The 26,505-nt window shown below is 38.3% G+C and overlaps 1 protein-coding gene across 1 annotated transcript in view; it reads right to left on the bottom strand.

Annotated features, from left to right (window-relative positions):
• The window catches only part of LOC136254979 (uncharacterized), a 143,201-nt gene that overhangs the window by 99,984 nt on the left and 16,712 nt on the right, over positions 1-26,505 (bottom strand). Inside the window, exons 5-10 of the mRNA XM_066047700.1 lie at positions 21,531-21,869; positions 18,909-19,286; positions 17,882-18,178; positions 8,299-8,643; positions 6,811-7,194; positions 4,939-5,241 (exon numbers count right to left, since the gene is read on the bottom strand). Coding sequence (XP_065903772.1) covers positions 4,939-5,241; positions 6,811-7,194; positions 8,299-8,643; positions 17,882-18,178; positions 18,909-19,286; positions 21,531-21,869 — 2,046 coding nt within the window. The remainder of the gene's footprint in view (positions 1-4,938; positions 5,242-6,810; positions 7,195-8,298; positions 8,644-17,881; positions 18,179-18,908; positions 19,287-21,530; positions 21,870-26,505) is intronic.

The following is a 26,505-nucleotide window of genomic DNA, read 5'->3' as shown; positions in this document are numbered from 1 at the left end:
TATGATCCATCACGACACCTATCTCTCAAGGATATTGCAGTTGACAACAGGAAGAAACCCCGTCTCCTGCAACTGTCCCTCAAAGAATCCAAAACAGACCCATTCAGGCAGGGTGCCAAGGTGCACATGGGTGCCACAGATAGCTTGGTATGTCCAATAAAAGCAATGATTTCATACCTCGGCAAAAGGAGTGAACAACCAGGCCCACTCTTCATCACTGAAGAAGGAAATGGCTGGACGGGAGCCATGTTTCGTGCAGGCCTCCAGTCCCTGATGGTCAGCCTCAAACTCGATAAGCGCCGCTATAATTAACACACATAGCCTTCGGATTGGGGCAGCAACGTCTGCGTCTCTAGCCAAACTGTCAGACTCTCACATACAAATTCTTGGCCGCTGGAAAAGTAACGCATTTAAAAGGTATATCAGACCTCCTCCCAGTGAGGTAGCAAATATGTCCAAGATCATCGCAGCTGGTCATCACTGACTCCTTTTTGACAACCTCAGCATGTAATTGGTGCAGCATGTAATTGGTGTATTTATATGTACTAAGGACTGTATAATAGTACTGCATATGTCATATAGATAGTGTTGTACAGTCACTTCTTGTTGCTACTTCACGCTATAACGGTTGACCTACACAATTTGTTGGCATACACACCTGCTGTTCCCAAACAGCCGGTATCTCCAAAACACATAATCTAGATACTTGGGTGAAAGGTCTCTCCCCCCCCCAACCCACCTGTGCCTGGTGGGGGGTGCTCACCTTTCTATGGCTTAAAGGAAGGCTTTTGGTGTGTAGAATGCCTCTGGGCACCAAAGTCCTTCCCTGCCCAAGTATCAGCACATCTGGAAAATAAAAATATAAGACCCGGTAGGCAATTGATCCCAAAAAGAAATCTTAGGACAGAAAATTCTTTAAATCAAACCCAGCAACCGGGACCAGGTACACATACCAAAACCACCACTACCAACAACAGTTGGTCGGTGGTGAAGAGCGACCAGTGCTGCACCTCCCTGGACACGTCAAAGGTTAGTCAAGTAATTAATATTAAATGTAGTTTAAAATACCTTTAAACAAAGTTAATGTTGAACTTGATGGCGGCCTCGAGCATCCACTCTTAGACACAAGACATTAATAAGAATAACGACGCACTAATAAGAATCCTAGCACATGCGCAGTAGCACGTGGCGTTAGTTGTTAGACAAGTGTTACCCTCCCATCCCATCCCTCTTATGCATACATACCAGTTTTCACAGCAACATCATGCCTACAACAATAAATTCCAAAAAAATGTACGTGGTTGATCCACATACAGGGTATGGCACACACATATATATACATATACATTGCACTCCACCCTCTATTAATCGCTTCAGTGGTAGCACTCCTTCGAGCAGGCACACTGGTGGTGATACAACTAGCCAGTACTGCGCCTCTGTTGTATTGTTATCACATGATGCTATCATACTTGTGCATTGATGTACTCATTAGCTCCCTGCAGGTGAACCTATTATACTGCCAATGCTAAGTGGTAGTATAGCCTGGAGACTATCATGGGCCATTACCATGCAGCGATGCCAAACGCAAGGGAGTACCTGGCAGGAGACTGTATCACGGACCAATACCAAAACTTCCACAGCTCTGCCATGCCAAAGCTGTTGCAGTTATTAGCCAATATTGCATACTGTATTTTTGTTGTTGTTGTTACAGCTACTGATACACACGATGCACTCCTTTGCTCACTGCAGGCAGGGAGCGCCTGGCATGTGACTTCCATGGGTCAATGTCACCTCCCCCAACAGATGTAATTCAAGCAAGGGAGCGCCTGGCATGCGACTTTCATGAGTCAATGTCACCTCCCCCAACAGATGTGATACAAGAACGGGAGTGCCTGGCATGTGACCCCCCCCCTCATGAGTCAATGCCACCTCCCCCAACAGGAGTCTTGGCACGCAGCTCTGCCACAGCTGGTCAGTGTCAGCCCCTCGTTGCGAAGAGTGTAGCACACTGCTTCTTAGCAAATGCTGCCTCTTCCACACTTCTCAGAATCCAGATCAGCATTTGGCCGCCCAGTGCCAATGCTGGTCTCGCCATTCTGAAAAAACAGAGCCTTTGTAAAAAGCTCTAGCTGCATTCGCAGCATCTCCATTCCTGATAGAGGGAATGTGATAGTACCTGGTCTCTAGGATGGTTGTTTTAGTATTTTAACCCAATCATGGCTTAAAGGAAGGCTTTTGGTGTGTAGAATGCCTCTGGGCACCAAAGTCCTTCCCTGCCCAAGTATCAGCACATCTGGAAAATAAAAATATAAGACCCGGTAGGCAATTGATCCCAAAAAGAAATCTTAGGACAGAAAATTCTTTAAATCAAACCCAGCAACCGGGACCAGGTACACATACCAAAACCACCACTACCAACAACAGTTGGTCGGTGGTGAAGAGCGACCAGTGCTGCACCTCCCTGGACACGTCAAAGGTTAGTCAAGTAATTAATATTAATTTCCAGTTTGTATGTTACTTGATCACTAAGTTATTGTCTTCCAAGTTCATAGAATTGAATGTGTGTGTGGAAGACCTTTTTTCACAAATCCAGTCACATATGGAATATCAGTAAATTACGCCAGTTATTGTTCATGCTGTGAACGTACATACCAGCCTTATATGCAGTGTCGGTAAATCACTCCAGTTGTTGTTCATGTTATGAATGTACACGCAATTATGTAAGTTAACCACATTTTTCTGCAAACTAGATGTACGTAGAGAATAGCTAAGCCTAACTAGCTACTGTGGTAAGCATTATGGACATGATGAACAATGGTAATGACTTGCCCACCCGCAGTCCACATTTTGAATATTTTGATGAAATCATAAAATCACTTAGTAGTAGCCGTAGCCATGAACAATCAAGCACAAACAATTGTCAATGTTAGCATAGAGTGTGGGACTTACTATGGGAGATAGAGACCACATTTTCAACCAATCAAATTTCAGTACCAAACTTGTTGAAATTTGTGACTGAATTTGACAAAACCCAGCTTCGACGCACAAAGCTTCATTAGGAGATATGGCGATTTTAAGTAATCATTGTGTAATAACTTCCCAGTGCCTACAGCTGTGCAAACAAAATTTGCACCAAGTATACATCTATTTACTAGCTATCACTGAGTGGGTATATACATTTCTGATACCCAAAATTAGCCCTGTTTTGGGCAACTTTTCTCGAGCGGGTAATAATATCACAGGTGGTAGTAATAGGGTGGGAGGGTGAGGGGTGGTGGGTGGGCTTAATATAGGGGTATAAAATGAAGCAAGGAGACGATTGGAATCCAGAGGCCAAGTTTGGGCTCTCCATGGCCCTCCATGGCCCTCAAATCACTCCAAATTGACTGAGAACACATTGGCAAGCTCTCTGTGAAGTCCCAGCTCACTACACACCATTATCACAAAGCCATGGCCATTCAATGGCACCAATCTCCCACTTGTGGCTTTGACAGGGTCGGAAGAAAGCTGCCACAGAAACCAGACTTGCCAGTCCTGAAGGAAGTACAGTATGGAATATGATAGTGTACTGTATTAGGCCAGCAATCCATTTCTGGTAAAAACGTAAGTTTGATTTTGTGTGCGTGGAAGCCTTGTTATGTGAAATCCGGTCACATTTAATGTTTGTTATTTGTGCAAGCCTGAGCATCACACTCATGTACAATAGAAACCATACTCTGAGACAATACAAAATACAGAAATTATGCAGCCATTACTATTAGCAATGCATATAAGTGTTTAAATGAATAGCAAGAGCCCTGTTGAATTAAAAGGCAGGTGAAATGGGCTTGTATCTGCTATTTTGTGTTAAGGACTTAAGGTCCAACAAATTCCTATGTATGTAGTAGTGTAAATACATTACACTTGAAAACACAGGGTTCTAGTAACCCTCAAGCCATGTATTGCACTTTGCTATGGCATGGGTGCCAAATAAGGGACCTTTAAAACATTGACAAGAGTTTGAATATTATTTCCAGACTTGGATTTTTTCTCCTTTCTCCACCTTTTCAAACATACTTTCTGTAACAACTTTTAACAGGCTGTAGGATCAGGAATCCTACAGACCTTCAGCACTTGTGCTGTAAAGTCTTCATAACTAAAATAAAATAAATATTTATATAGAGTTTCCCAATAAAAGTCAACATGGGCACATGCATACCACGGACCTATAAATAGCATTCAACGGTATTGAAATTTGAATACACGGTATTAGTAACAGGAATATATCACGGTATGTCAGTATATAGTTAGCTGGTTACTGTAACTATTGCATCATTTCTTGGGCCTGGTATGAAGCGGTATGCACCCCAAAAACTAAAATTATATATAGTGTACAAGTAGACATGTGTTGTAATGTGAGAACCTCAAGTTTTTGTTTAGGACATTTCTGCTACACCATCAACAAAATTGGGTAATTAAACACCAAAGGCTGGGTTAAAAGCAATCCTATACTGGTATTCATCGATGTAACGGTATTTCAATATATCAGTTATCAAAGGACGTCACTGTATGATAATCGGTTATGATAATTTATCACCATAAATGGTATTACTGGTATATTGCAGAGCATTACCTATAAACCAATATTAGCATATGAACATCATTTGTAAAGGTGCAAAATCATTAATTTTACAGAATATAGTGAATGCTTTAATAGATAGTTGTTTGTGGTAATTTTACTTGTGTGTTACAATAGTTCAAAAGAATAATTACAAAAATGATTTTTCCTACATGTTTTATTAAATTCTTAGAAAATCAAATATCACATTAAGAAATTTGTCAATGTGATATTCCTGCTAAATGGCATCAATAGAATGTACTATATATTGTCTCCCTCTGTACAGTAATATGTCCATGCGTACATGAGAACTATACATAAACACATTGACACTTGCTTACTGGTATTAAAACGATTATCAAGAACAAGGTCCAAGCTAGCATTTCCAATAGGGTTAGTGACAGCACATGTATATGTCCCAATATCACTACTGCTAAAGTTACTAATGCTGTAGGTGCTTTGAAAGACTGCAGCAGATCCAGTGTGAGTCACACTTGTAGTATTGATGTTATTTTGCAGTTGGACTCCATCCTTCATCCAAGTAAAAGTATCTGGTGGTGATCCTTCTGAAGTGCATGTTAATGAAACTGAATCACCCAGTGCAGCATGAATTGTTTGTGATGTTGTAGTCAAAACAGGTGGAGCTATAAAATGTGAGATCATTAACACATGCACAAGAACTTCAGCTACATCAGTACAAGGATCACCAATTCATGTATAAGCATTCAATAATTCAATAACAACAATAATAGTCATAACAATTAGTCATGTATTTCACGCCACCTTTGATTTCATAACTTTTTTCATCCACAGAAAAATACCTACCTATCCAATACTAAAGCTAATTTATAATCATATAATTTTGTGCTTACTTGTTTATGGCTATATAAAGTCCCTGTATTTAGTGTTTTAAATTCTTTTCAAGTTAGGTATATTATTTGTCTATAAGCTTTTTATGCCAAATTTGTTATGTGGGGTGCTGAAGCTGAAGAACGTTTGCAGTATAAAAATTGTTCCAATTCGAGAAGGGAGCATGGAGTTATGTTTGCACAAAAATCATGTTTTGTTTCTTCCTGTAAATGTACCTACAGTGTGGCATACCGGCTTTCCTGGCCACACGACACATCAGGGGCATATCTAGCCCCAACATGATTCCCAGGCAAGCCCATTACCTGTACAGCTAGTCCAGTGAACAACCTGTGTGGGTTCATATGTGCATTCATCAAATTGTTACTTTTAAGTGTATGGCATGGCTAGCAACAGTTGTTAACTCTATCTGTACACATAATTGTAGAGGCTGCAATCACTCTCTATCTATGATGCATGTATCACTTGTGTTACTGCAGCATCACGTGCCAATCAAAAGGATGTTTCAACTCATAATCAACAACACTGCTGAACCAACAGGTTTCTTGCAGACTGACTTGTACTTGTGCAGATCACAAAACCATCATAACACCAGCTCATCTAGTCAGTAGGGATACCATTCCTTGTAACCAGCCGCCAACTCTACCACACCCTGCTGAGTGATTCTATCGACAAAGTATCCTACTACAGTAGTTCTCTCACATTGTTTCCTAAACACTCCTTCATCGTAGTTGTATCACAATACATTCTGGCACTGATTATTAAGCATTAGACCTCTACCCTGCTACTGAAATCAAGTAGCCAAACAGCTAGTCATCTTGATTATTTTCCACTTCTTGCAGTCTCGGCGAGCTCTATACCACCATCGCTTCGATGCAACAACATATTGGCACCATTTGTTTTGGGGGGCACAACTCTGTGTTTCAGATATTTAGTAAGTCTTAATCTACAGTGCTAATATTAGAAGTCAGACTTAATTAAATGTACAGCACTTATTGTCCATGCAATAATTTGCTGCAAGAATTCACTGCAAGAATTTGCTCCAGTCAATGGTGCCCTAGTGAATAGAATCTGATCGTAATTAACAAATTGTAACAGTGTATTTGCGTGACTGCCATGCCAGAAGATTTTCTGATGCCAGGGCAAGGTAAACTGATGCCTGTGAAATTGCCCGGGTATGCCCAGGTGTAGACATGAACTATGTTAGTGGCTAATGTAAACACAGTGAAACTTTCATGTATGTGCCCTTTTGCACAGCCAAATTGTTTTAACTGTAGAAGTAATAGTTACTAGACAAATAAGAGTGGGTAAAGCATAATACTATGCAGTGTTCTACAAAAACTCACTTCTACTTGACAAATAGACTCCAACTCTGACACTCTCTTCCATCATGCTACTGTTCCTCATCGTACACGTGTAAACACCTTCACTATTTGTGTTTGCGCTAAGTGATCTACATAAAAACACATTGATGACTCCAATGAAATTACTAATAGTTGCTCCACGAGGCTGTATCACAGGACCATTACATTGTCCATCTTGAATCATTGTACTACCAAAAAGTAATCCACCAAGATCGATGTTATCATTACTAGTAGGCCCCAATCCACTAATACACCGAAATAGCAATCCAGTACCCATCGGAATGATTCTTGAATAATCTTCAATCATGTTGGAAGCAGACACATCACTACTTCCACTACTTTCAGGGCCCCCAATAATGGCAATTCCTGTATACAATACAAAAAAACTACAGGTAGTCTTATACATGTGCATGCACAGGCCAAGAATTAAACTTCACTCACTATACAATACTACCTGTAAACAAAAAGCAATTGTGCCATATCTTTGATGAGACAGTTGCTGAAAAACTAGTAAATATTACTACGATCACAGAATGGTTCCCTTCTATACAGACAGTAACTGATAATGCTCTTTCAGCAATACAAGAACACATTTGGGCGGATTCCAGAGATTTTGAGTGGTTGTACTCATAGTTGTGCACACTACCTTAAGGTATGATGATGTAATATTTAAGTCAGCAATTATCTTTATTGTGTGATACTCAACTGCATGTACTAAGAATGCCAAAACAGGGGGTCTGTGTTGCCCCAGGGACTTTTTTGAATATGTACACTTTGAAATGGCATTTAGAGGCTATTTTGATTGTAACTGCTAATGCAAGAAATACATGATCAAGTAGCTAGCTCAATGCAATGCCATGTGGATGACTCACTGTAACTGTTGAAAACCAATTTGAAGACAGCTAGCATGAACAGGGGCTATATTCTATACTGAATGCTCTATTACAGTATTGAAATAACTATTCTATTAGAGTATCTCAATATTAAAGTAGCTGAAAGTGGTCTGGCCAATAGCAGACTAGGCAGACCGTGGGCTCCAGACCTGGACTATAACACACTGTATGCGCTTCCTAGGTTCTGGCAAATTATGTCATGCACTATAGGTGATCAAAAGCATTAAGCATTTTCCCAGCATTATAGGGATAAAACGAGCAATGCGCTCTAAAAAGAAAACAAACAAAGAGCAAATGTTAAGGATTTTTATTGTGAATTTCACATTAATAACACTTCACTTAACATGTCACTTAATCTAATACACTTAGAACAGTCAGCTGTTGAGCATAATTTTGAAAGCATACATTTGAGCATAAAAGACTTGATTTTAGTACTATAAGCATAATAGATAAAATTTTCAGCATAGTAGTCTAGTATTGTCCCACTTTCTATAGGATAGCTCAGTGGTATATGTATGGACATATAGTATCTGGCATGCACTCATAAACAAATGTTATTACACTGTATTTATTTTACCTGATATACGAAGTGTTAATGGTTCACTGGTATAGACAACACCTCCAATGGTTACAGTACAAGTGATGGTACCAGCATCCTCTGCAGTGAGATCATTCTCAGTTACACTTTGTGTTGTCTGACCAGTAGGAAAACATGTTGGATTACCACTATTATGAGCAGGATGAGTGTAACATCCTCCAGTGTTCCACTGGTAGCTGGTCACTGTAGGTGTTGACCCATCACTTAATGTCACCATACATGTCAGAGCGACACTACTCAATATGGGATAGTCAAATGTGTTAGTAGATCCACTAACTGATGTACCAACTGGATTACTGACTATGGTAACTGTGTATGTCGTATCTGTATGAATGTAAAAACAAGATACTTTATTGCTACAAAAAGTACACAGTATAATAGCAGCAGTATACCTGTCTAACTTGTAAGTTACATGTGATTGGTTTTACTTAATTAGTACATGTATAATACAAGTGCAATTGTTTTGTAAGCTTCGGCAAGCTACCTGTGCTACACATTTATCACACATTACATAACTTCTGGCCTGACGGTTTATAAATTCCATAGAACCCTGCGATTCAATGTCTAACTACTCAGCTCGTTGTTGTACCTTCACTGCTGCTTGTTGTAACTTCACAGCTGCTTGTAACAGGAGAAATGTAGTGTTCTTGAGAGATCAAGCTCCTGTAACTTGTAACAACACTTGCTATCCAGTTAAACACCCATGCGTTGCCAATGTTACAGGTGTATATTTGCCGTGTTTTGTGTCGCCCCAGAGTATTGAGACATTAACAAAGGATGTACAGGATTTAGATACTTGCAAGTAGCCAATGAAATTCGAGTGTTTCACCTTGCTGTGATTTAAACTGATTGAGAACCTTGGTTTCTATAATACATACACCATCATGCTTCTCTGCTGTAATGACTACCTTTAAGTGGTGTCACTGCAATGTTATTATAGAAAAATAATTTGGTAACTACATTAATAGTGGCTCTTCATTGTTGATCTATTATGTGATCATTACAGTAGCCATTTCCAACAAAAAGTAAAACTTCATGGCAAACACCTTATCGTAATTTGCTTTTTTCATTGTAACATAATTTTCATATGCAAAAACTTATATGGAAATTTCTTACACAAAAATTTTTACATAAGGTCGAACTACTCTAATAGAGCAGTCTTTCATGTAAATCATACGAAAATATTTTTACATGTAATTTTTTTCAGGAATATAAAGCGGTCATGGTAATTTTATGTTGTGGTGATGCCATGTGGTTAGAGAAATGCAGGAAAAAATTCAGGTCAGTGTCATATATTTGTACAAATGTTGTAGTTATTTAAATGTCAGCCACACTTTTAATTTTACATATGCTTAAATGGCACTAAAACGCAAAAAAAAAAAAACAATATAAAAAAACAACAAAAAAACAACAACAACAACAGATTTTTGAATATTATGATGTTAAAGATTTATTTTAAAATAACATGACACGTTGGGGGCATATTTAGATGGTCTCCTTGGGTTCTAGAAACTCGCTCTGAAATTTAACTAGTAGGCTTACAGTAGGAGCACCAGACTATCTTAGTTTAACAGAACAACTGAATATACCTAATCAATGAGAACAGGGCATATAGCTACAGTGTAATAGGAATCTTGTACATATAGAGGCTATGCTGGAGTCATGTGAACACTCAAGAATATGGAATATTTCAGGATTTTGTCATGTAATGAGTGAATAAAGTATCGAGCGTTGTACAGCAATATTTAAAAGTGAGTAACTGATGATGGTTTTGATGAATACATATATTAAATAGTAAGTAAATGCCATTCTAACCAGCGACTGTTTATAGTGAAACTATCCCTGATGGATGAGAGAAATGATTTGCGATTTTTTTAATGTATTGTGGGACATTCTACTCAAAATGGTGTCAAATCTGGTGAGTAACACCCCCTACATAACCTCTATAACAATCTCTCACAGAAAGAACAAGGTTACATGTTGAAAACCTTTACTAATTGAGATACTCTAATAGAGCAGTCAGTTGTAAATCTAATACAGCAGTCAAACTACTCTAATAAAACATTCATAACGGAATACAAGTTTTGAATCTAAGACCAAGTATGGTAAAATAAGGAGTTTTTCACTGGAAAATTTGAATATATAACCATCTGGATTGTAGCATTACCTGGCCAGTACATATAGGACTTAACGGGATCTGAGCATCATACAGTATAATAGTACTGTATAGTAGGGACGATGAAGGTGTTGGTGTGATCCACAAAGAAAAATCTACCGAAAATCATCTTCAGAAATCCTTCATGGCCACTTCACAGTATTGGTCAAGTATAAACAAGCCAAAATGTGTCTTCAGAACGACCCGAAACATTTCCAACGAGGTGCTACAAAATTTAAAAAAAATTATTTTAGCAAATTTTCTACTGCCTTACTGCCTGCCTGATGCGTTCAGTAAAGCATAGCAGAAAACTGGCTACAGCTACAGCCTTGCTTCTTTGGTGGAAACGCTTTGAATTTTGTGGCGAAAAAACCTTTCACAACATTAAATACCTATGATGTATGCGCTACTGTCTCACTGTTTTATCTTTGATCCTTCTTTATCGTGGCCATCGCTCATGGGTACGGCTTCCATCAAAGCACACACACCACAGCACCCCAACATATTGGAATAAATGTGTAGCATAATTGTAGCGAGTACGTGATTTTAATGTTGGGATACACCTCAGGATATTCTGCTGCCTGTTCAACATCGCCAGTTGAGAAACTACTCGTGTAAGGATTAGAGTGTTTGCTTTGGCTTGAAAGTGGTTTCTTTTCCGAGTTTAAATACCAGGTGTGTATAGCACCTCTCTACAGACTTTATGGGTAGCTTTCCCAGAGAACTTTTCAGGTGTATTACAACTGAATAGCACTGTAGTAGGCCTCATAGGCTCACGTATCTCATCGTCTAGAAAGTGGGCATGACCCGTACTTACGTGAACTAAAAGTAAGAGCAGCCCTGAGGCTTTGTTGAGAGAATTAGTGGAAAATAATACTGTAGACACACTATAAAACAGTTGAAAAGATACTTCTGTGGGTTGTTTAACGTAGTTGTTAAAAATACGCATCCTTAGGAACGTTTAGCTGCGTATTTCGGGAATTGCAGGTTATTCATGAATTACTAAATACAGTTATTCAATGATGTTTACAAAAAAGTACACAAACAAGTGCAAGAAAAAATTTGGAATTTTCCATATGAGTAGGGACTGTAGCAATAAAAAGCACTGAAACAAGCCGCTGAGACAAAACACAACTGAATGATTGCATTTTAATTCCTACTTTAACCATACATCATAGCAGGCTAAAGTAGGGATTAAAATGCAATCATTCAGTTGTGTTTTGTCTCAGCGGCTTGATCAGTGCTTTTTTATTACTGCAGTCCCTACTAATACAGAAAATTCCTAATTTTTTCTTGCACTTGTATTATTGAAAACAGTTTATCATCCATGAAATCATAAATTTAGAAGCATTTTAATGTACATAATCTGTAAGCAGCTGGGGGCTGTGTCCCTAAACCCCACACCTGTAACTCACAATCAAATTTGGAAACCACCTTTAAAAATCCTGGATACACTCCTGCATGTGTAACACATTTCACATTTCTTAGCACATCACTAACTCACTATTGCATTCTACTACAGTTATAACTATGAACCAATCTCTAAGTCTCCTAAGTCCGAATCGTTAAGTAACTTTTGATTTAGAATATCTTCTTCACCTTCATATTGTGCATTAATATACTACTATTCCATACCTAAACCCTTGCCCTAGATTTTACCACAATACCACTGTTCAATTCCAGTTTCATCCAACCATTTATGCTTGATCTTTTTACCAACAAAGAATTTTTGTGCATAAAAGGTGGAGGTCAACAGATGGCTACAATGATATTAATGTTAACATTGCACGCAGCCATTATAAAATTATAAGCGCCTTATAAGATGTATTACAAGTAATAGCTGCACCTAGAAATATACTCAATACTTATTGCGCTGGCTGGCTGGCTGGCTAATACATGGTATATCTTACTGAGGCTTCAAGTAGGCTTAAGTCTATTATGCTCCAAAATCTTCCTATTATTCTTTCTGGCACTTCTTTTTTATTCACCTATTATGCTCAAATATATTCCTAAGTCTATCTATTATTTCCCAAATATGTGTGCCAAATTAGTAATTTTGTTACGATTTTTAAACAAGTGACTGCTCTATTAGAATTATGGACTCGAAGTTGACTGCTCTATTAGAGTAAATGACTGCTCTATTAGAGTATCTCGAATGTTTTCACCATTTTATGCTTGCACTGTTTTGGTAGTAAATCTAAAAGATTTTTACACTGCACCACAACAAAAACTTATACTTTTGTACCAATTATTCTTAGAATTCATCCGATTATTCCAGAATATTCCCCAATGCTTTTCAGTACCTATTATTCCCAAAATTATGCCGGCATAATAGATGCATGCCTAGCTTCAAGGTACAAGGAATATTTACATTGTTGTACATTTGATGTTTGTGTGTGTGGATGATAATGTAGCTGTGGGGCAGCTATGAGGCCCCTGGAGGCCCTCTTGGACTAGGGCAAAATGTTACTGTTGCCCTCCCTACCCCTGTTGGTGGCTCGGAATACCATTCATCTTTAATGATTAATAGAAATGATTGGTTATTAACATCATTGCAGCCATTTTCTTACATGAAAAACCCCACGACGGTGTACTAGTCGGTCGAGCTTACTAGCAACTCAATGATTCTTCATACAACAACTGACCACCAGAGCATGACATATGTGTAAACTGACTAGTGCATGTTGATTACACATTAAAGATCCAAATAATATAAATAATACAACTATACCAAGTCTGTTACATTACCCCGAGGGGATGTCTCATCCTGTAGAATTATGTCAATGTCGGATATAGTCATTAAGTCGTTGTGGAGGTCTACTGGGTATTGTTGTGTTCTGTGTGATACAGTTGCAAGTGTTGGATGCACTGGTGCATAGTATGTATCATCATCTTCTGAATTAATTATTTCTAGGTGTGTACCAATTGGTGCAGAGACTTGTGGTTGCTTGACTTTACTATCTATTTAAGGGTTTGTAGAAGTCCCTGCTGACATTGATGACTGAAAATCATTATTAGTAGATACCTGCATTCCAACTGGACATAGTTTTAAATTATCAAAATGTAGTGACTCTTTTCCCTTGCAATCTCTATATGTTGCCTTTGATAGTTTCTTAAGTGCTCTGAATGGACCAGTCTGTGGTGGTTGCTGCAGTGCATTCACTAACAAGTAAAATGATTCTCAATAATGCTGCTAATCAATACAAAAATCACCAGCACACTCAAGATTACAATAACTGATAATAATTATTACAATCATGAGACTATTTATATCCTATTACAAAAGTCTGTTCATTACATAATACTACACAGTCCAAGGATGATATAGTTTTTGTATTAACCCACATGGTGGTACAGATGAATGCAACCATACTACATCTCCTGTCTTGTTAAGATCTGGAGCAACCACTTTAATAGAAACTGTCTGCCCTAAGAAGTACACTTCATGCTGCAAGAACTGGCATTTAGCAGGTGCAGCTAAAGGCCAGCAGAGTGAAGGTGATCACACACTTGTAAATTGTGTGAATAGTCTTCAAAAGACATTCCCATTACAATTACATCATCAATGTATACCAAGCAGTTTGACCACTGAAGGCCTGCCAATACACAGTCCATCAAAAGTTGGAATGTGGCAGGAGCCAAAAGGAAATTACATTAAACTCAAAAAGTCATTCTTGTGTACAAAAAGCTGTCTTCTTGTCCTTGGGCTCCACTGCCACAGTATCCACTCTTCAGATCAATGGTAGAGAACCACACAGAACCAGTCAAGGTATCCAAGGGCACCTTACGAAATGAGTATGCATCCTTTTCTGGCTATTGTATTGACTTTTCTACAAAAGTGAATAGACCCATTGTTTTTCTCGACAAGAACAATGGGTGAGGCCCAGGGGCTCTCAGAGGGAGAAATAATGATACCCTTTGTCAACAATATCTCATCCAATAGCTTATATACTGTTTCATGTTGCGGTAGGGTACTCTCTGTGCTTGTTATCCAATAGGAACTGAGTCGCCTGTGTCAATACAATGCTTCATCACTGTTGTGTAACCCAGGTCATCAATGTCTTTAGCAATAATATCAGAATCCTGGGACAGCAGGGCCAAAAAAATAATTGTTCCTTCTGTGCTGCCAAGATATTATCAAGTAGCAAGAGTGGCATGTCAACTGCTATACTAGATTGGTTATGGCGATCATCATCTACACTTGTACTACAGATTTCTGACTCCTTGATTAGTTCAGCAGTACCAATCTTACTGTTTTTGCAAAAAGTAACACGGAGTACATACGTACGTACTGACCACTCAGACTTCCACTGATTGATTCTGAACATTCTAGCTACCATGATTGGCAAGGTTTGCAATGTAAGTCCTTCTGCCAGCCAAGTTCCTTATTTCCATTTCACTGTGTGATGGGATAACACAAGTATTGAGTACTATGACTGTGCTTGAAAACATTTTGATGCTGTGAGATTTGGGTAAGAGTGAAACACTCTGATCAGCCACAAGCATTTTACCCTTGGCAAGGTCTAATATCCACTTGTTAAAATCCAGAAAGTCCAACTCTAGAATAGCATCTGCTGTAAGGCGATCAGCAACAAAGAAGTTGTGATCAAACGTTACTTCGTAAATGGATATGGGGCAGTGATAAACTAGTGGAATTCCATTGACACCCACCAGACAATGGCTAATGACTTGTTTCAGTTCTCCTGCCACTAGCTTTACCTCATCCCATACAGAAAAGATAAGTAAATCTAGCTCCAGTGTCAATAAGGAAGGAGACTGAAATTTCATATACTTCGCATGACAACACGTAGCTGGACACATTATTAATTGATAAGTTATTTGGTTTATCTGATCTGGCATTACACCACTGTTCTTCCTTGCTGTCTTTTCTGTTTTGCTGACCAATAGTATGTGCTTATGCACCACACCCTCGGGAATAATGTCCGACCTCACCACACCGATAACAACTGATAGGTTTACTTTTCTTTGGCTTTGGTACTAGGCATTCCTGGTTTTTGGATAGATCCTGGGAAATTAATTCCACTGCTTCAATATGTTGGAGTAGATATTGAATGTCTCTGTTTATGTCTGGTGTAGCTTTGGTGATGTGACTGGCTTGGTTTAATTCACTAGTCTTCCTAATGCTAAAAGATATGTATCCAGCTTAATAGTCACATGAACTGCTTCTTTCAGTGTATGTGGGCATCACTTCTTACTTCAAATGAAATATATTATTAGAATCATGCAATTTGTTCGTATACTTATCAAGTGCTATCTGCTCTAATGACTTTTCGTCTAAACTCAGAAACTCCTTGCATACAACGGTCAACAAATCATCTGCAAAATCGGCCCAACTCTCTTCCACCCTTTTCTCATGATTATGAAAGTCAATCCTGTATAACTCAGCTTTACAACTAAGCTCAAAACATTCGCGCAGGGCTTCTCTCACTGCTTGATGGTATTCTCCAGTCTCATGAGCATAGGCCACATGAGATTTCCCTTTCATGCACACATGCATCCACAGCAATTTACCCATGTCACTACATTGATTAATTACTGAGACAGTTTCAAAATGACTCAACCAGTGATCAAAAATGTCCATCATAATTGAAGGTGTCTGGAAACAGGAGTGAATGATTTTGCTGCCATTTAGGCAATTGCAGTTGGTCACACTATGCCTGGTCCCCAGGCAGAGTGGTCATCGCTGCAAGGAAGGAAACACAAGATACTGAATCAACTGGAAAACACTTTCACTTTAACTGGTACCATTACTCCATGGTACCACAGATCCATGTATATGGTTAGAAAAATGGATGCGGCTGTGTGAAGTAGTGGACAGCTTATCCTGCCAACTATGCCACTGTGACAAACCCCACAATGGTGTACTTGTCAGACGTGTTTACTAACAACTCGATGATTCTTTATACAACCACTGACCACCAGAGCATGACAAGTGTGTAAACTTACAAGTGCATGTTGATTACCTTACAATACATCAAAGATACAAATATTATAGATAAATACCACTATACCAAGTCTGTTACACTTGTTAATTTCACAATATTTTAACCCTAACTTTTGGGTGGCTGCACCCTTTCTTCACAGCTCCACTGTTTGGTATAGATATTACTTCTATTAATGTTTACAAGCCCCAAAGCCAGTCATAGCTCTTTCTACAGTGATAGCAGTGTGGGTGTTTTCTCATGAATGTTTTATTAGGGTGACTACTCCGGTAGACCAACTTTTTATAAACATGCATTAGCTATAATTCTGTAGCTGATACTGATTCACTTGCAATCACAAAAGGCTTCAGCAGTGTTGGGTTGACTATCCACACAATGATTATCAATGTGATCCGTTCAACAGTTCATTCTGTAGGCGTGACAAACAATCAATGTTTTTATGAACCTAAATCACATCCATAATTATTACCAAACTTGGCATTGTGAATTATATCATGCACTGTTGCTCCATTTGGTTTTTAACCACAAAAAGGGAGTTAGTTACAATGCATGTTTAACCTGGCATAGTGGCTAGCCTAATTGTTTCCCACAATAACACAAAGTAAATGCACATCTAGGAACATATAGATATGCTAGCATACAGTTATGATCTAAAGGGAGATCTAAAGTATTAGCACTTAGTTGTGACTGATGCGTCACATTGTTCACACTAGGAGGCATGGGTATACTCCAGTTAATGCACACTAATCTTCTGATTAATGCCATTATAATTAATGAGCTAGTTCTCAATAGACAATACAGTAAGCACACTAAATTATTTGAAAAAAAAAGATATTAGGCTTGCACAGCACCACGGCACCAAGTCTCAATGGTGACTGATTTGCATGAATCCCATACAAAAGTATGGGAAGTGATTGCGGCTAAGACAATAACTCATCACTAGAACCACAAGGAAAGTTTCTCAATTTCAATATATTACTTCCAGTTAGAGAAATTTGTTGCTGTAGAATAATTATCTGTAGCTGGTGGCATAGATGCAATGAAGCGATTCACACTTTTCCGCATAGACCACAATACATTCAGTTACCATTGGGACATGTTAAAGTCACATGTATAATAGAAAGTTGACGGTATGCATATCCTCTATTTAAATGCATGTAAACCTCATATACACCACTATCACGGTTTCCCACAATAAGTATTCGATTTTTCTGTAAAGTTTGTGAACATTTATAGCAAGTACTTTTTGTAACACAAAAGTGATGTGTCACAACACATGTCGTACTGCCAAAAATTTACTCTGTGTGCCTCTTAGGATGATCTCCTAATAATTATGTGTACAGGATAGGTTTACAATTATGTGGAAACCAGTATCAACATATTGTGTGCATGAGTACATGACAGTATACATGTAGACTATATAATAACATTGACACTTGCTTACCAACAATAGCATCAAGAACAATGTCCAAGCTAGCACTTCCAATAGGGTTAGTTACAGTACATGTATAATTCCCAATATCACTATTACTGATGTTACTAATGCTGTAGGTACTTTGGAAGACTGCAGCAGATGCAGTGTAAATCACACTTGTAGTAATAATGTTGTTTTGTAATTCAATTCCATCCTTCATCCAAGTAAAAGTATCTGGTGGTGATCCTTCTGAAGTGCATGTTAATGAAACTGAATTTCCCAGTGTAGAATTGACACTTTGTGATGGAGTGGTCAAAACAGGAGAAGCTATAGATCATTATATCTCTACAATTGTCCATCTGCTTAGTTAAATACCAATTTCTGTACAGTGAAACCTGTCTATTCCGGTAATCATAAGATTTTATGGACTCATTAAGGAATAATGTGGCTGGATTAAACAGGTCAGTTTGTACACCGTTGACACATGTGGGGATTTTTATAATGCCAGTTTAGACATACCTCTGACCTGATTAGACAGTTTTCACTGTGTTAATATAAGGATATAATTTGCACATAGATTCATACAAATCTTACCTTAGCAGCAATTGTACTGATTGACTGTTTCTAACAAAAACTGATACAAAGCTCAAGAAAATCGAGATACGCATTTGCATACTATAATGGCTTTTGTACAGTACATGTGCCAAAATAATAATTAAAGCTCCCGAGCCCCCTAAATAAGCCCAAAGAAATTAAGCCAATTTTTGAAAACTCATATTTCACAATTGCATAAGGCAATCTTACTCAAATTTGGTATGTGGGGTGCTGAAGGTAGAGGGTTTTACAGTACTAAAATGATTCAAATTTGAGAAGGGAGTACACAGCTATGTGTGCATGAAAATATTATTGTGTTTTGTTTCTTCCTGTAAATATACTCATGGTATGGCGCTCCAACTTTCTTGGCTGCATGACACACTACTATGTGTCTTAATTGCACATAGAAATATGTAGTATATCATTGTAGACATTCAACTACTAAAACATATGTACAACTCACTTCTACTTGGCAAATAGACTCCAACTCTGACAGTTTCTTCCATCATGCTACTGTTTCTCATCACACATGTGTAAACACCTTCATTATTAGGGTTAAGTGAACTGCATAAAAATACATTTATGACTCCAATAAAATTAGTAATAGTTGCTCCCTGAGGCTGTATCACAGGACCATTACAATCTCCATCTTGAATCATTGCACTACCAAAAAGTAATCCACCAAGTTCGATGTTATCATTCCTAGTTGGTCCCAATCCACTAACACAACGAAATAGCAATCCAGTTCCCATCGGACTGATAGTTGAGTAATCTTCAATCATGTTAGAAACAGACACATCACTACTTCCAGTACTTTCTGGGCCCCCAATAATGGCAATTCCTGTATACAAATGTAACAGCCAGGCAGTCTTTTACATGTGCATAGGATACAAAAATAGTTCATTATAAAATACTAAATACAAAACAGCTTAATGTTTATATAATGCTATATACATAGCTTTCATAAACTACAGTATATACAGTGGTTGAAGAAACTACAATATCACATAAATGGTTATCCTTCATATATATATATATAAATTATATACAGCCAGTCACTGATAATGTTCTTACAGCTCAACAAAACAGCACTTAATTGTTCAACTACACACAAAAATGATCTCACTTTTATATGTGACCAAATGTGCTATAAGGGACCTTTTACACAAATATTATACAGTGTTTCATGAACAGTTTGCTATGCTATTACACTAATGGTCTGCTTTCTGTTCCTGTGTTTTAATCTACAGGTGATGATCTGATATGACTCTGGATTTGCTGGATTTGCTGGAACACCTCAGCCAGACAGCAGCACGAATGTCACAAGTGCTCTCAGTAGACATAAAGCATCCACTATAGTGTCAAATAGAGCCTGGCAACGTTACCTGTCTTCTTACTCCACTTATTTCTCCTATAAGTTGCCCACCCACCCACTTCCCCCACCCACCACACCCTTATTTAACTACTACCTGCAATAGTGCTCAAATTTTAAGTGTACTCTACCAATACAATAGATGCCTGTGATTAGTTCCATTCATGATCAAATTGAGTGGGGGAAACTTTAGCCATTAGCAATGCTATGAACAATGTATTATGAAAATGTATACCTTTTTGCAAATTGTTCACATATACTGCAGTTCACTGGTGAATGGGATGGGAATATTGTAAGGGTATACCGTATTTAGTTATATAAATGCCACATCTTCAATAGTAGCTACACTAGATGATCGATTCAAAATAAGGGTTTTGAAACATTGGTACCAAGGATAGTTATAAAATCCGGAATTGAAACGGGAAATGAAACGAAACGAAATCAACCTACAGTGACAATCACTATAATATTATTATGCACAGTCAGACTACACCTGTTTTACTGATACATCAAGAAAGACTCCAGCTCGGACTCCAGGTGGCAGTTTTCTCTGCATGGCGCTTATCATGCACCTATCAATGTCAAGCCCCACCCCTGGAGGTCCTCATACATCTATTGGGGATTTGGCATCTACACTTGCCCCACCCCTGGGAGTTTTGACAGCGGCAGTTTACTGAACCAAAATTTATTTTAATAGATCGATGAAACCTTCTCTCTTGAGGTGGGGGACTTGATACTAGAATTTGTCAAATCACCCTACCCAGGGTTGGGGGATGGGGCATGACATTGATACGTGCATTAGATTTATCAATAAAAATTATAAAAGCCTGAGGGTCTGGAAAGTTCTGTGCTTGGGTAGGCGAGTGGTGATTGGCCCTTAACCATTTTCATAAGAGGAACAGCTAGTTCACCTTGATCATTACAGACTAGTATAGTTATGGTTGGCTGCAGTACATGGGTTGATGCTATAAGCGGAGAACTGTGCATGGCTATTCACATTGACACCTCTTATGAAAGTGGTGAAGGGTCAATCAACACTCACCTACCCAAGCACAGCAGGGGCGGATCTAGAAATTTTCAGAGGGGGTTTCCACTCTGGAATTACAACTTCAGCCTAGCTGTAAGTTGAAGAACAAAGAAAGGGGGTCACTACATACTGTTGAACGCCATAATGGTGATTTCAAATGCAAAGTATGAAATGTTGCCAGTAGAAAAGTCCTAATATAATACAGTACGTATAACTCTTGGTGAGTTTTTGATCACCCACACAAACTGTAGGGGAGCGTGCAATTTTTTCAGTGGGAGATTTCTGAAACCCCCCTAAAAACCGCCCCTACGAACTTTCTATTGTAGAGTCCCTAGACCCTCAGGTGTTTATAATCTTTTGATTGATAAGCGCTGGCCATGCAGAGAAAACTGCCATCTGGAGTCTTGTTTGATGCATCAGTAAAACAGATATCAAATTAAAGTCTGTGCATATGCTATAGCTAGCTTACTGTACATAATAATAGTGATTGTCACTGCAGGCTGATTTTCGTTTTGTTTTGTTTCCCATTTCAATTCCAGGTTTTATAACTACCCGGTCACCAACATCAAATAGTTGTCAAATTTGAATAGTCTCTGCATTGACATTATGAACTAAGGTGTGTAATAAATGCCATAACACTTAACCTGGTATCTGCCATGCATGCACAATGATATGTTGTATTTTACCTGATATACGAAGTGTTAATGGTTCGCTGGTATAGTCAATGCCGCCAATAGTTGCAGTACAAGTGATGGTACCAGCATCCTCTGCAGTTAGATCATTACCAGTTACACTTTGTGTTGTCTGACCAGTAGGAAAACATGTTGGATTACCACTATTATGAGCTGTGTTAGTGTAACATCCTGTAGTGTTCCACTGGTAGTTGGTCACTGTAAATGTTGATCCATCACTTGTTATCACCATACATGTCAGAGTGACACTACTCAATATGGGATAATCAAATGTGTTAGTAGATCCACTAACTGGTGTGCCAGCTGGATTACTGACTATCATGACTGTAGCATCTGTATAGATATAATATTATATATAAATATATCCACACAAAAAAAGCCAAGCTGTGAAAAAATAGTGTGACCTTAAAACGCCTGGGTGAAAAAAGTTGTGAAATCAAAGGTAGCGACTAAGAAATGGCTGCAATGATGTTAACGCTAATAAAGTTTAACAATGCCTGTGCAATGGCTGTGTGCATTGTTAAAATTTATTAGCATTAACATCATTGCAGCCATTTCTTGGCCGCCACCATTGATTTCACAACTTTTTTTCACCCAGGCTTTTTAAAGCCACACCATCTTTTCACAGCTTGGCTGTTTTTTGCATGGATTTCACTACTTTTTGTACTTTATAAGGCCCCAAAACCAGCCTATGGCTCACTTTGAAGTTTGTTTTTACTTACATTTCTTCTTTTCTATGCAGACACAATAATGATTATTGAAGACAGACTTATAAAGTATTTCATTGTATGATTTAATTCAATATTATTGTAATACTCTAATAGAGTGCACATTTTTGAGGACTTCTAATAGAACATACATAGAATGTTCTACAACAATCTAGTACTTCTATTGATTGATCTATTGGTATTGGAAATTACAAATAACTGAGCAGATTTCAACCAGAAATTTCATTTATAAAGCAGAAACTAAGTGAGGTGATCAGTCAAGGTAGCAATGGTTCAGTGGTTAAGGATGCAGTTGTTAGGTATGGAGGTGCCTGGTTTGAACTCTGGTTCCTTTTTTTTCGACATTTTTTGTACACCTTTTTAACCCCGTGGTGACTGCTCTATTGGAGTATCTCAATCCCATAATTTTATATTTGTTTGGTTTTTTGCTTTATAACTTTGTTGCTGTAATTCTAATCTAATCCAAAACAGCCAAGCTGTAAAAAAAGTGTGCGGCCCTCAGAAAGGCTATGGTGAAAAAAGATGTGAAATCCAAGGTGGCGGCCAAGAAATGGCTGTGATGGTAGGTTAATGGTAAAAATTTTAATAATGACAATTCAGGTAAATTTTGTGAAGCGGCACAAAAATTCACCTGAATTGTCATTATTAAAATTTTTACCATTAACCTACCATCACAGCCATTTCTTGGCCGCCACCTTGGATTTCACATCTTTTTTCACCATAGCCTTTCTGAGGGCCGCACACTTTTTTTACAGCTTGGCTGTTTTGGATTAGATTTCATTTCTTTTTGTATTTGTATACCCCAAAGCCGGCCTATGGCCAGCTTTGGGACTTTTTTAATCTATGTTTTTTTTCTTTACTACAGGAAGAAGTAAAGATGAAGTAGATATACTTTAAATATTTTATCAGTAAATGTACAAATTATATATATAATACATATGTGACCGGATTTGCAAAAAGGGGCCTTCCACACACATCCAATTTGCCAACTTTGACAATTGATAACTTCAGATTGGAAAGAGCTATTGCCTTGAAATTTGGGCAGTGGTGATTTCTTTGCAGCTGAACTCTCCACATGATGGTTTCTTTGTAGCTGAACTCTCTACAAGGCAATTTCTTCTAGCTGATCTCTCTACAGGGAGATTTGTTTGTAGCTGAACTATCTACAAGGTAACTTCTTCTAGCTGATCTCTCTACAGGGTGATTTGTTCGTAGCTGAATTCTGTACAGGCGATGTGTTTGCAGCTGAGCTCTTTACAAAATGGTTTCTTTGTAGCTGAACTCTCTACAAAGTAACTTCTTCTAACTGATCTTTCTACAGCGTGATTTGTTTGTAGCTGAACTATCTACAAGGTAATTTCTTCTAGCTGATCTCTCTACAGGGTGATTTGTTTGTAGCTGAATTCTGTACAAGTGATTTGTTTGCAGCTGAGCTCTTTACAAAATGGTTTCTTTGTAGCTGAACTCTCTAAAAGGTAATTTCTTCTAACTGATCTTTCTACAGGGTGATTTGTTTGTAGCTGAACTATCTACAAGGTAATATCTTCAAGCTGATCTCTCTACAGGGTGATTTGTTTGTAGCTGAATTCTGTACAGGTGATTTGTTTGCAGCTGAGCTCTTTACGGTTTCTTTGTAGCTGAACTCTCTACAAGGTAATTTCTTCTAGCTGATCTCTCTACAGGGAGATTTGTTTGTAGCTGAACTATCTACAAGGTAATTTCTTCTAGCTGATCTCTCTACAGGGTGATTTGTTTGTAGCTGAATTCTGTACAGGTGATTTGTTTGCAGCTGAGCTCTTTACGGTTTCTTTGTAGCTGAACTCTCTACAAGGTAATTTCTTCTAGCTGATCTCTCTACAGGGAGATTTGTTTGTAGCTGAACTATCTACAAGGTAATTTCTTCTAGCTGATCTCTCTACAGGGTGATTTGTTTGTAGCTGAATTCTGTACAGGTGATTTGTTTGCAGCTGAGCTCTTTACAGAATGGTTTCTTTGTAGCTGAACTCTCTACAAGGTAACTTTTCTAGCTGATGTCTCTACAAGGTGGCTAGTTTGTAGCTGAACTCTCTACATGGTGGTTTTTTTGTAACTGAACTTTCTACAAGTTGACTTCTTCTAGCTGATCTTTCAATAGGGTGATTTGTTTGTAGCTTCACTCTCTACAAGGTAACTTCTTCTAGCTGATCTCTCTACAGGGAGATTTGTTTGTAACTGAACTCTCTACAGGTGATTTGTTTGAAGCTGAACTTTCTAAATGATGGTTTCTTTGTAGCTGAACTCTCTACAAGTTAACTTCTTCTAGCTGATCTTTCTACAGGGTGATTTGTTTGTAGATGATTTCTGTACAGGTGATTTGTTTGCAGCTGAGCTCTTTACAGAATGGTTTCTTTGTAGCTGAACTCTCTGAAAGATAACTTCTTCTAACTGATCTTTCTACAGGGCAATTTGTTTTTGGCAGAATTTTCTACAGGGTGATTTCTTTGCAGCTGAACTCTCTACATGGTGGTTTCTTTGTAGCTGAACTCTCTACAAGGTAACTTCTTCTAGCTGATCTCTCTACAGGGTGATTTGTTTGTAGCTGAACGATCTACAAGGTAACTTCTTCTAGCTGATCTCTCTACAGGGTGATTTCTTTGTAGCTGAACTCTCTAAAAGGTAACTTCTTCTAACTGATCTTTCTACAGGGCAATTTGTTTGTGGCTGTATTTTCTACAGGGTGATTTGTTTGCAGCTGAACTCTCTACATGGTGGTTTCTTTGTAGCTCAACTCTCTACAAAGTAATTTCTTCTAGCTGATCTCTCTACAGGGTGATTTGTTTGTAGCTGAATTCTGTACGGTGATTTGTTTGCAGCTGAGCTCTTTACAGAATGGTTTCTTTGTAGCTGAACTCTCTACAAGGTAACTTCTTCTAACTGATCTTTCTACAGGGCAATTTGTTCATGGCAGAATTTTATACAGGGTGATTTCTTTGCAGCTGAACTCTCTACATGGTGGTTTCTTTGTAGCTGAACTCTCTACAAGGTAACTTCTTCTAGCTGATCTCTCTACAGGGTGATTTGTTTGTAGCAGAACGATCTACAAGGTAACTTCTTCTAGCTGATCTCTCTACAGGGAGATTTGTTTGTAGCTGAACTCTCTACAGGTGATTTGTTTGAAGCTGAACTCTCTAAATGATGGTTTCTTTGTAGCTGAACTCTCTACAAGTTAACTTCTTCTAGCTGATCTCTCTACATGGTGATTTGTTTGTAGCTGAATTCTGTATAGGTGATTTGTTTGCAGCTGAGCTCTTTAAATAATGGTTTCTTTGTAGCTGAACTCTCTCAAGGTAACTTCTTCTAGCTGATGTCTTTACAGGATCACTAGTTTGTAGCTGAATTCTCTACATGGTGGTTTCTTTGTAACTGAACTCTCTACAAGGTAACTTTTTCTAGCTCATCTTTCTACAGGGTGATTTATTTGTAGCTGAATTCTTTACAGGTGATTTGTTTGCAGCTGAGCTCTTTAAAGAATGGTTGCTTTGTAGCTGAACTCTCTACAAGGTACCTTCTTCTAGCTGATGTCTCTACAAGGTCACTAGTTTGTAGCTGAGCTCTCTACATGGTGGTTTTTTTGTAACTGAACTCTCTACAAGGTGACCTCTTCTAGCTGATCTTTCTACAGTGTGAATTGTTCGAAACCGAACTCTCTACAAGGTAACTTCTTCTAGCTGATCTCTCTACAGGGAGATTTGTTTGTAGCTGAACTCTCTACATGATGGTTTCTTTGTAGCTGAACTCTCTACAACGTAACTTCTTCTAGCTAATCTCTCTACAGGGAGATTTGTTTGTAGCTGAACTCTCTACATGATAGTTTCTTTGTAGCTGAACTCTTTGCAAGGTAACTTCTTCTATTGATCTCTCGACAGGGCGATTTGTTTGTAGCTGAACTCTCTACATGGTGGTTTCTTTGTAGCTGAACTCTACAAGGTGATTTTTTCTAGCTGAACTATCTCTTTCCATAGTTGCATGAACTCCCTACAAGGTAACTTCTTCTAGCTGATCTCTCTACAGGGTGACTTGTGTGTAGCTGATCTCTATACAGGTTTCTTATTTCTAGCTGATCTCTTGAATTCTCTTCAGGGTGACTGCTCTATTAGGATGACTGCTCTATTAGAGTATCTCGATCTCGCACTTGCCGCACCAAGTTGGATTTCGTGTTATAACTCCGTGGCTTTAAGTCTGATTCTTCTACACCATTGATG

This window comes from Dysidea avara, chromosome 5 (genome assembly GCF_963678975.1).
Source record: "Dysidea avara chromosome 5, odDysAvar1.4, whole genome shotgun sequence".
Classification (NCBI taxonomy): domain Eukaryota; kingdom Metazoa; phylum Porifera; class Demospongiae; order Dictyoceratida; family Dysideidae; genus Dysidea; species Dysidea avara.
The sequence above is the reverse complement of the archived record's forward strand: the minus strand, read 5'-3'. Positions and strand labels throughout refer to the sequence as shown.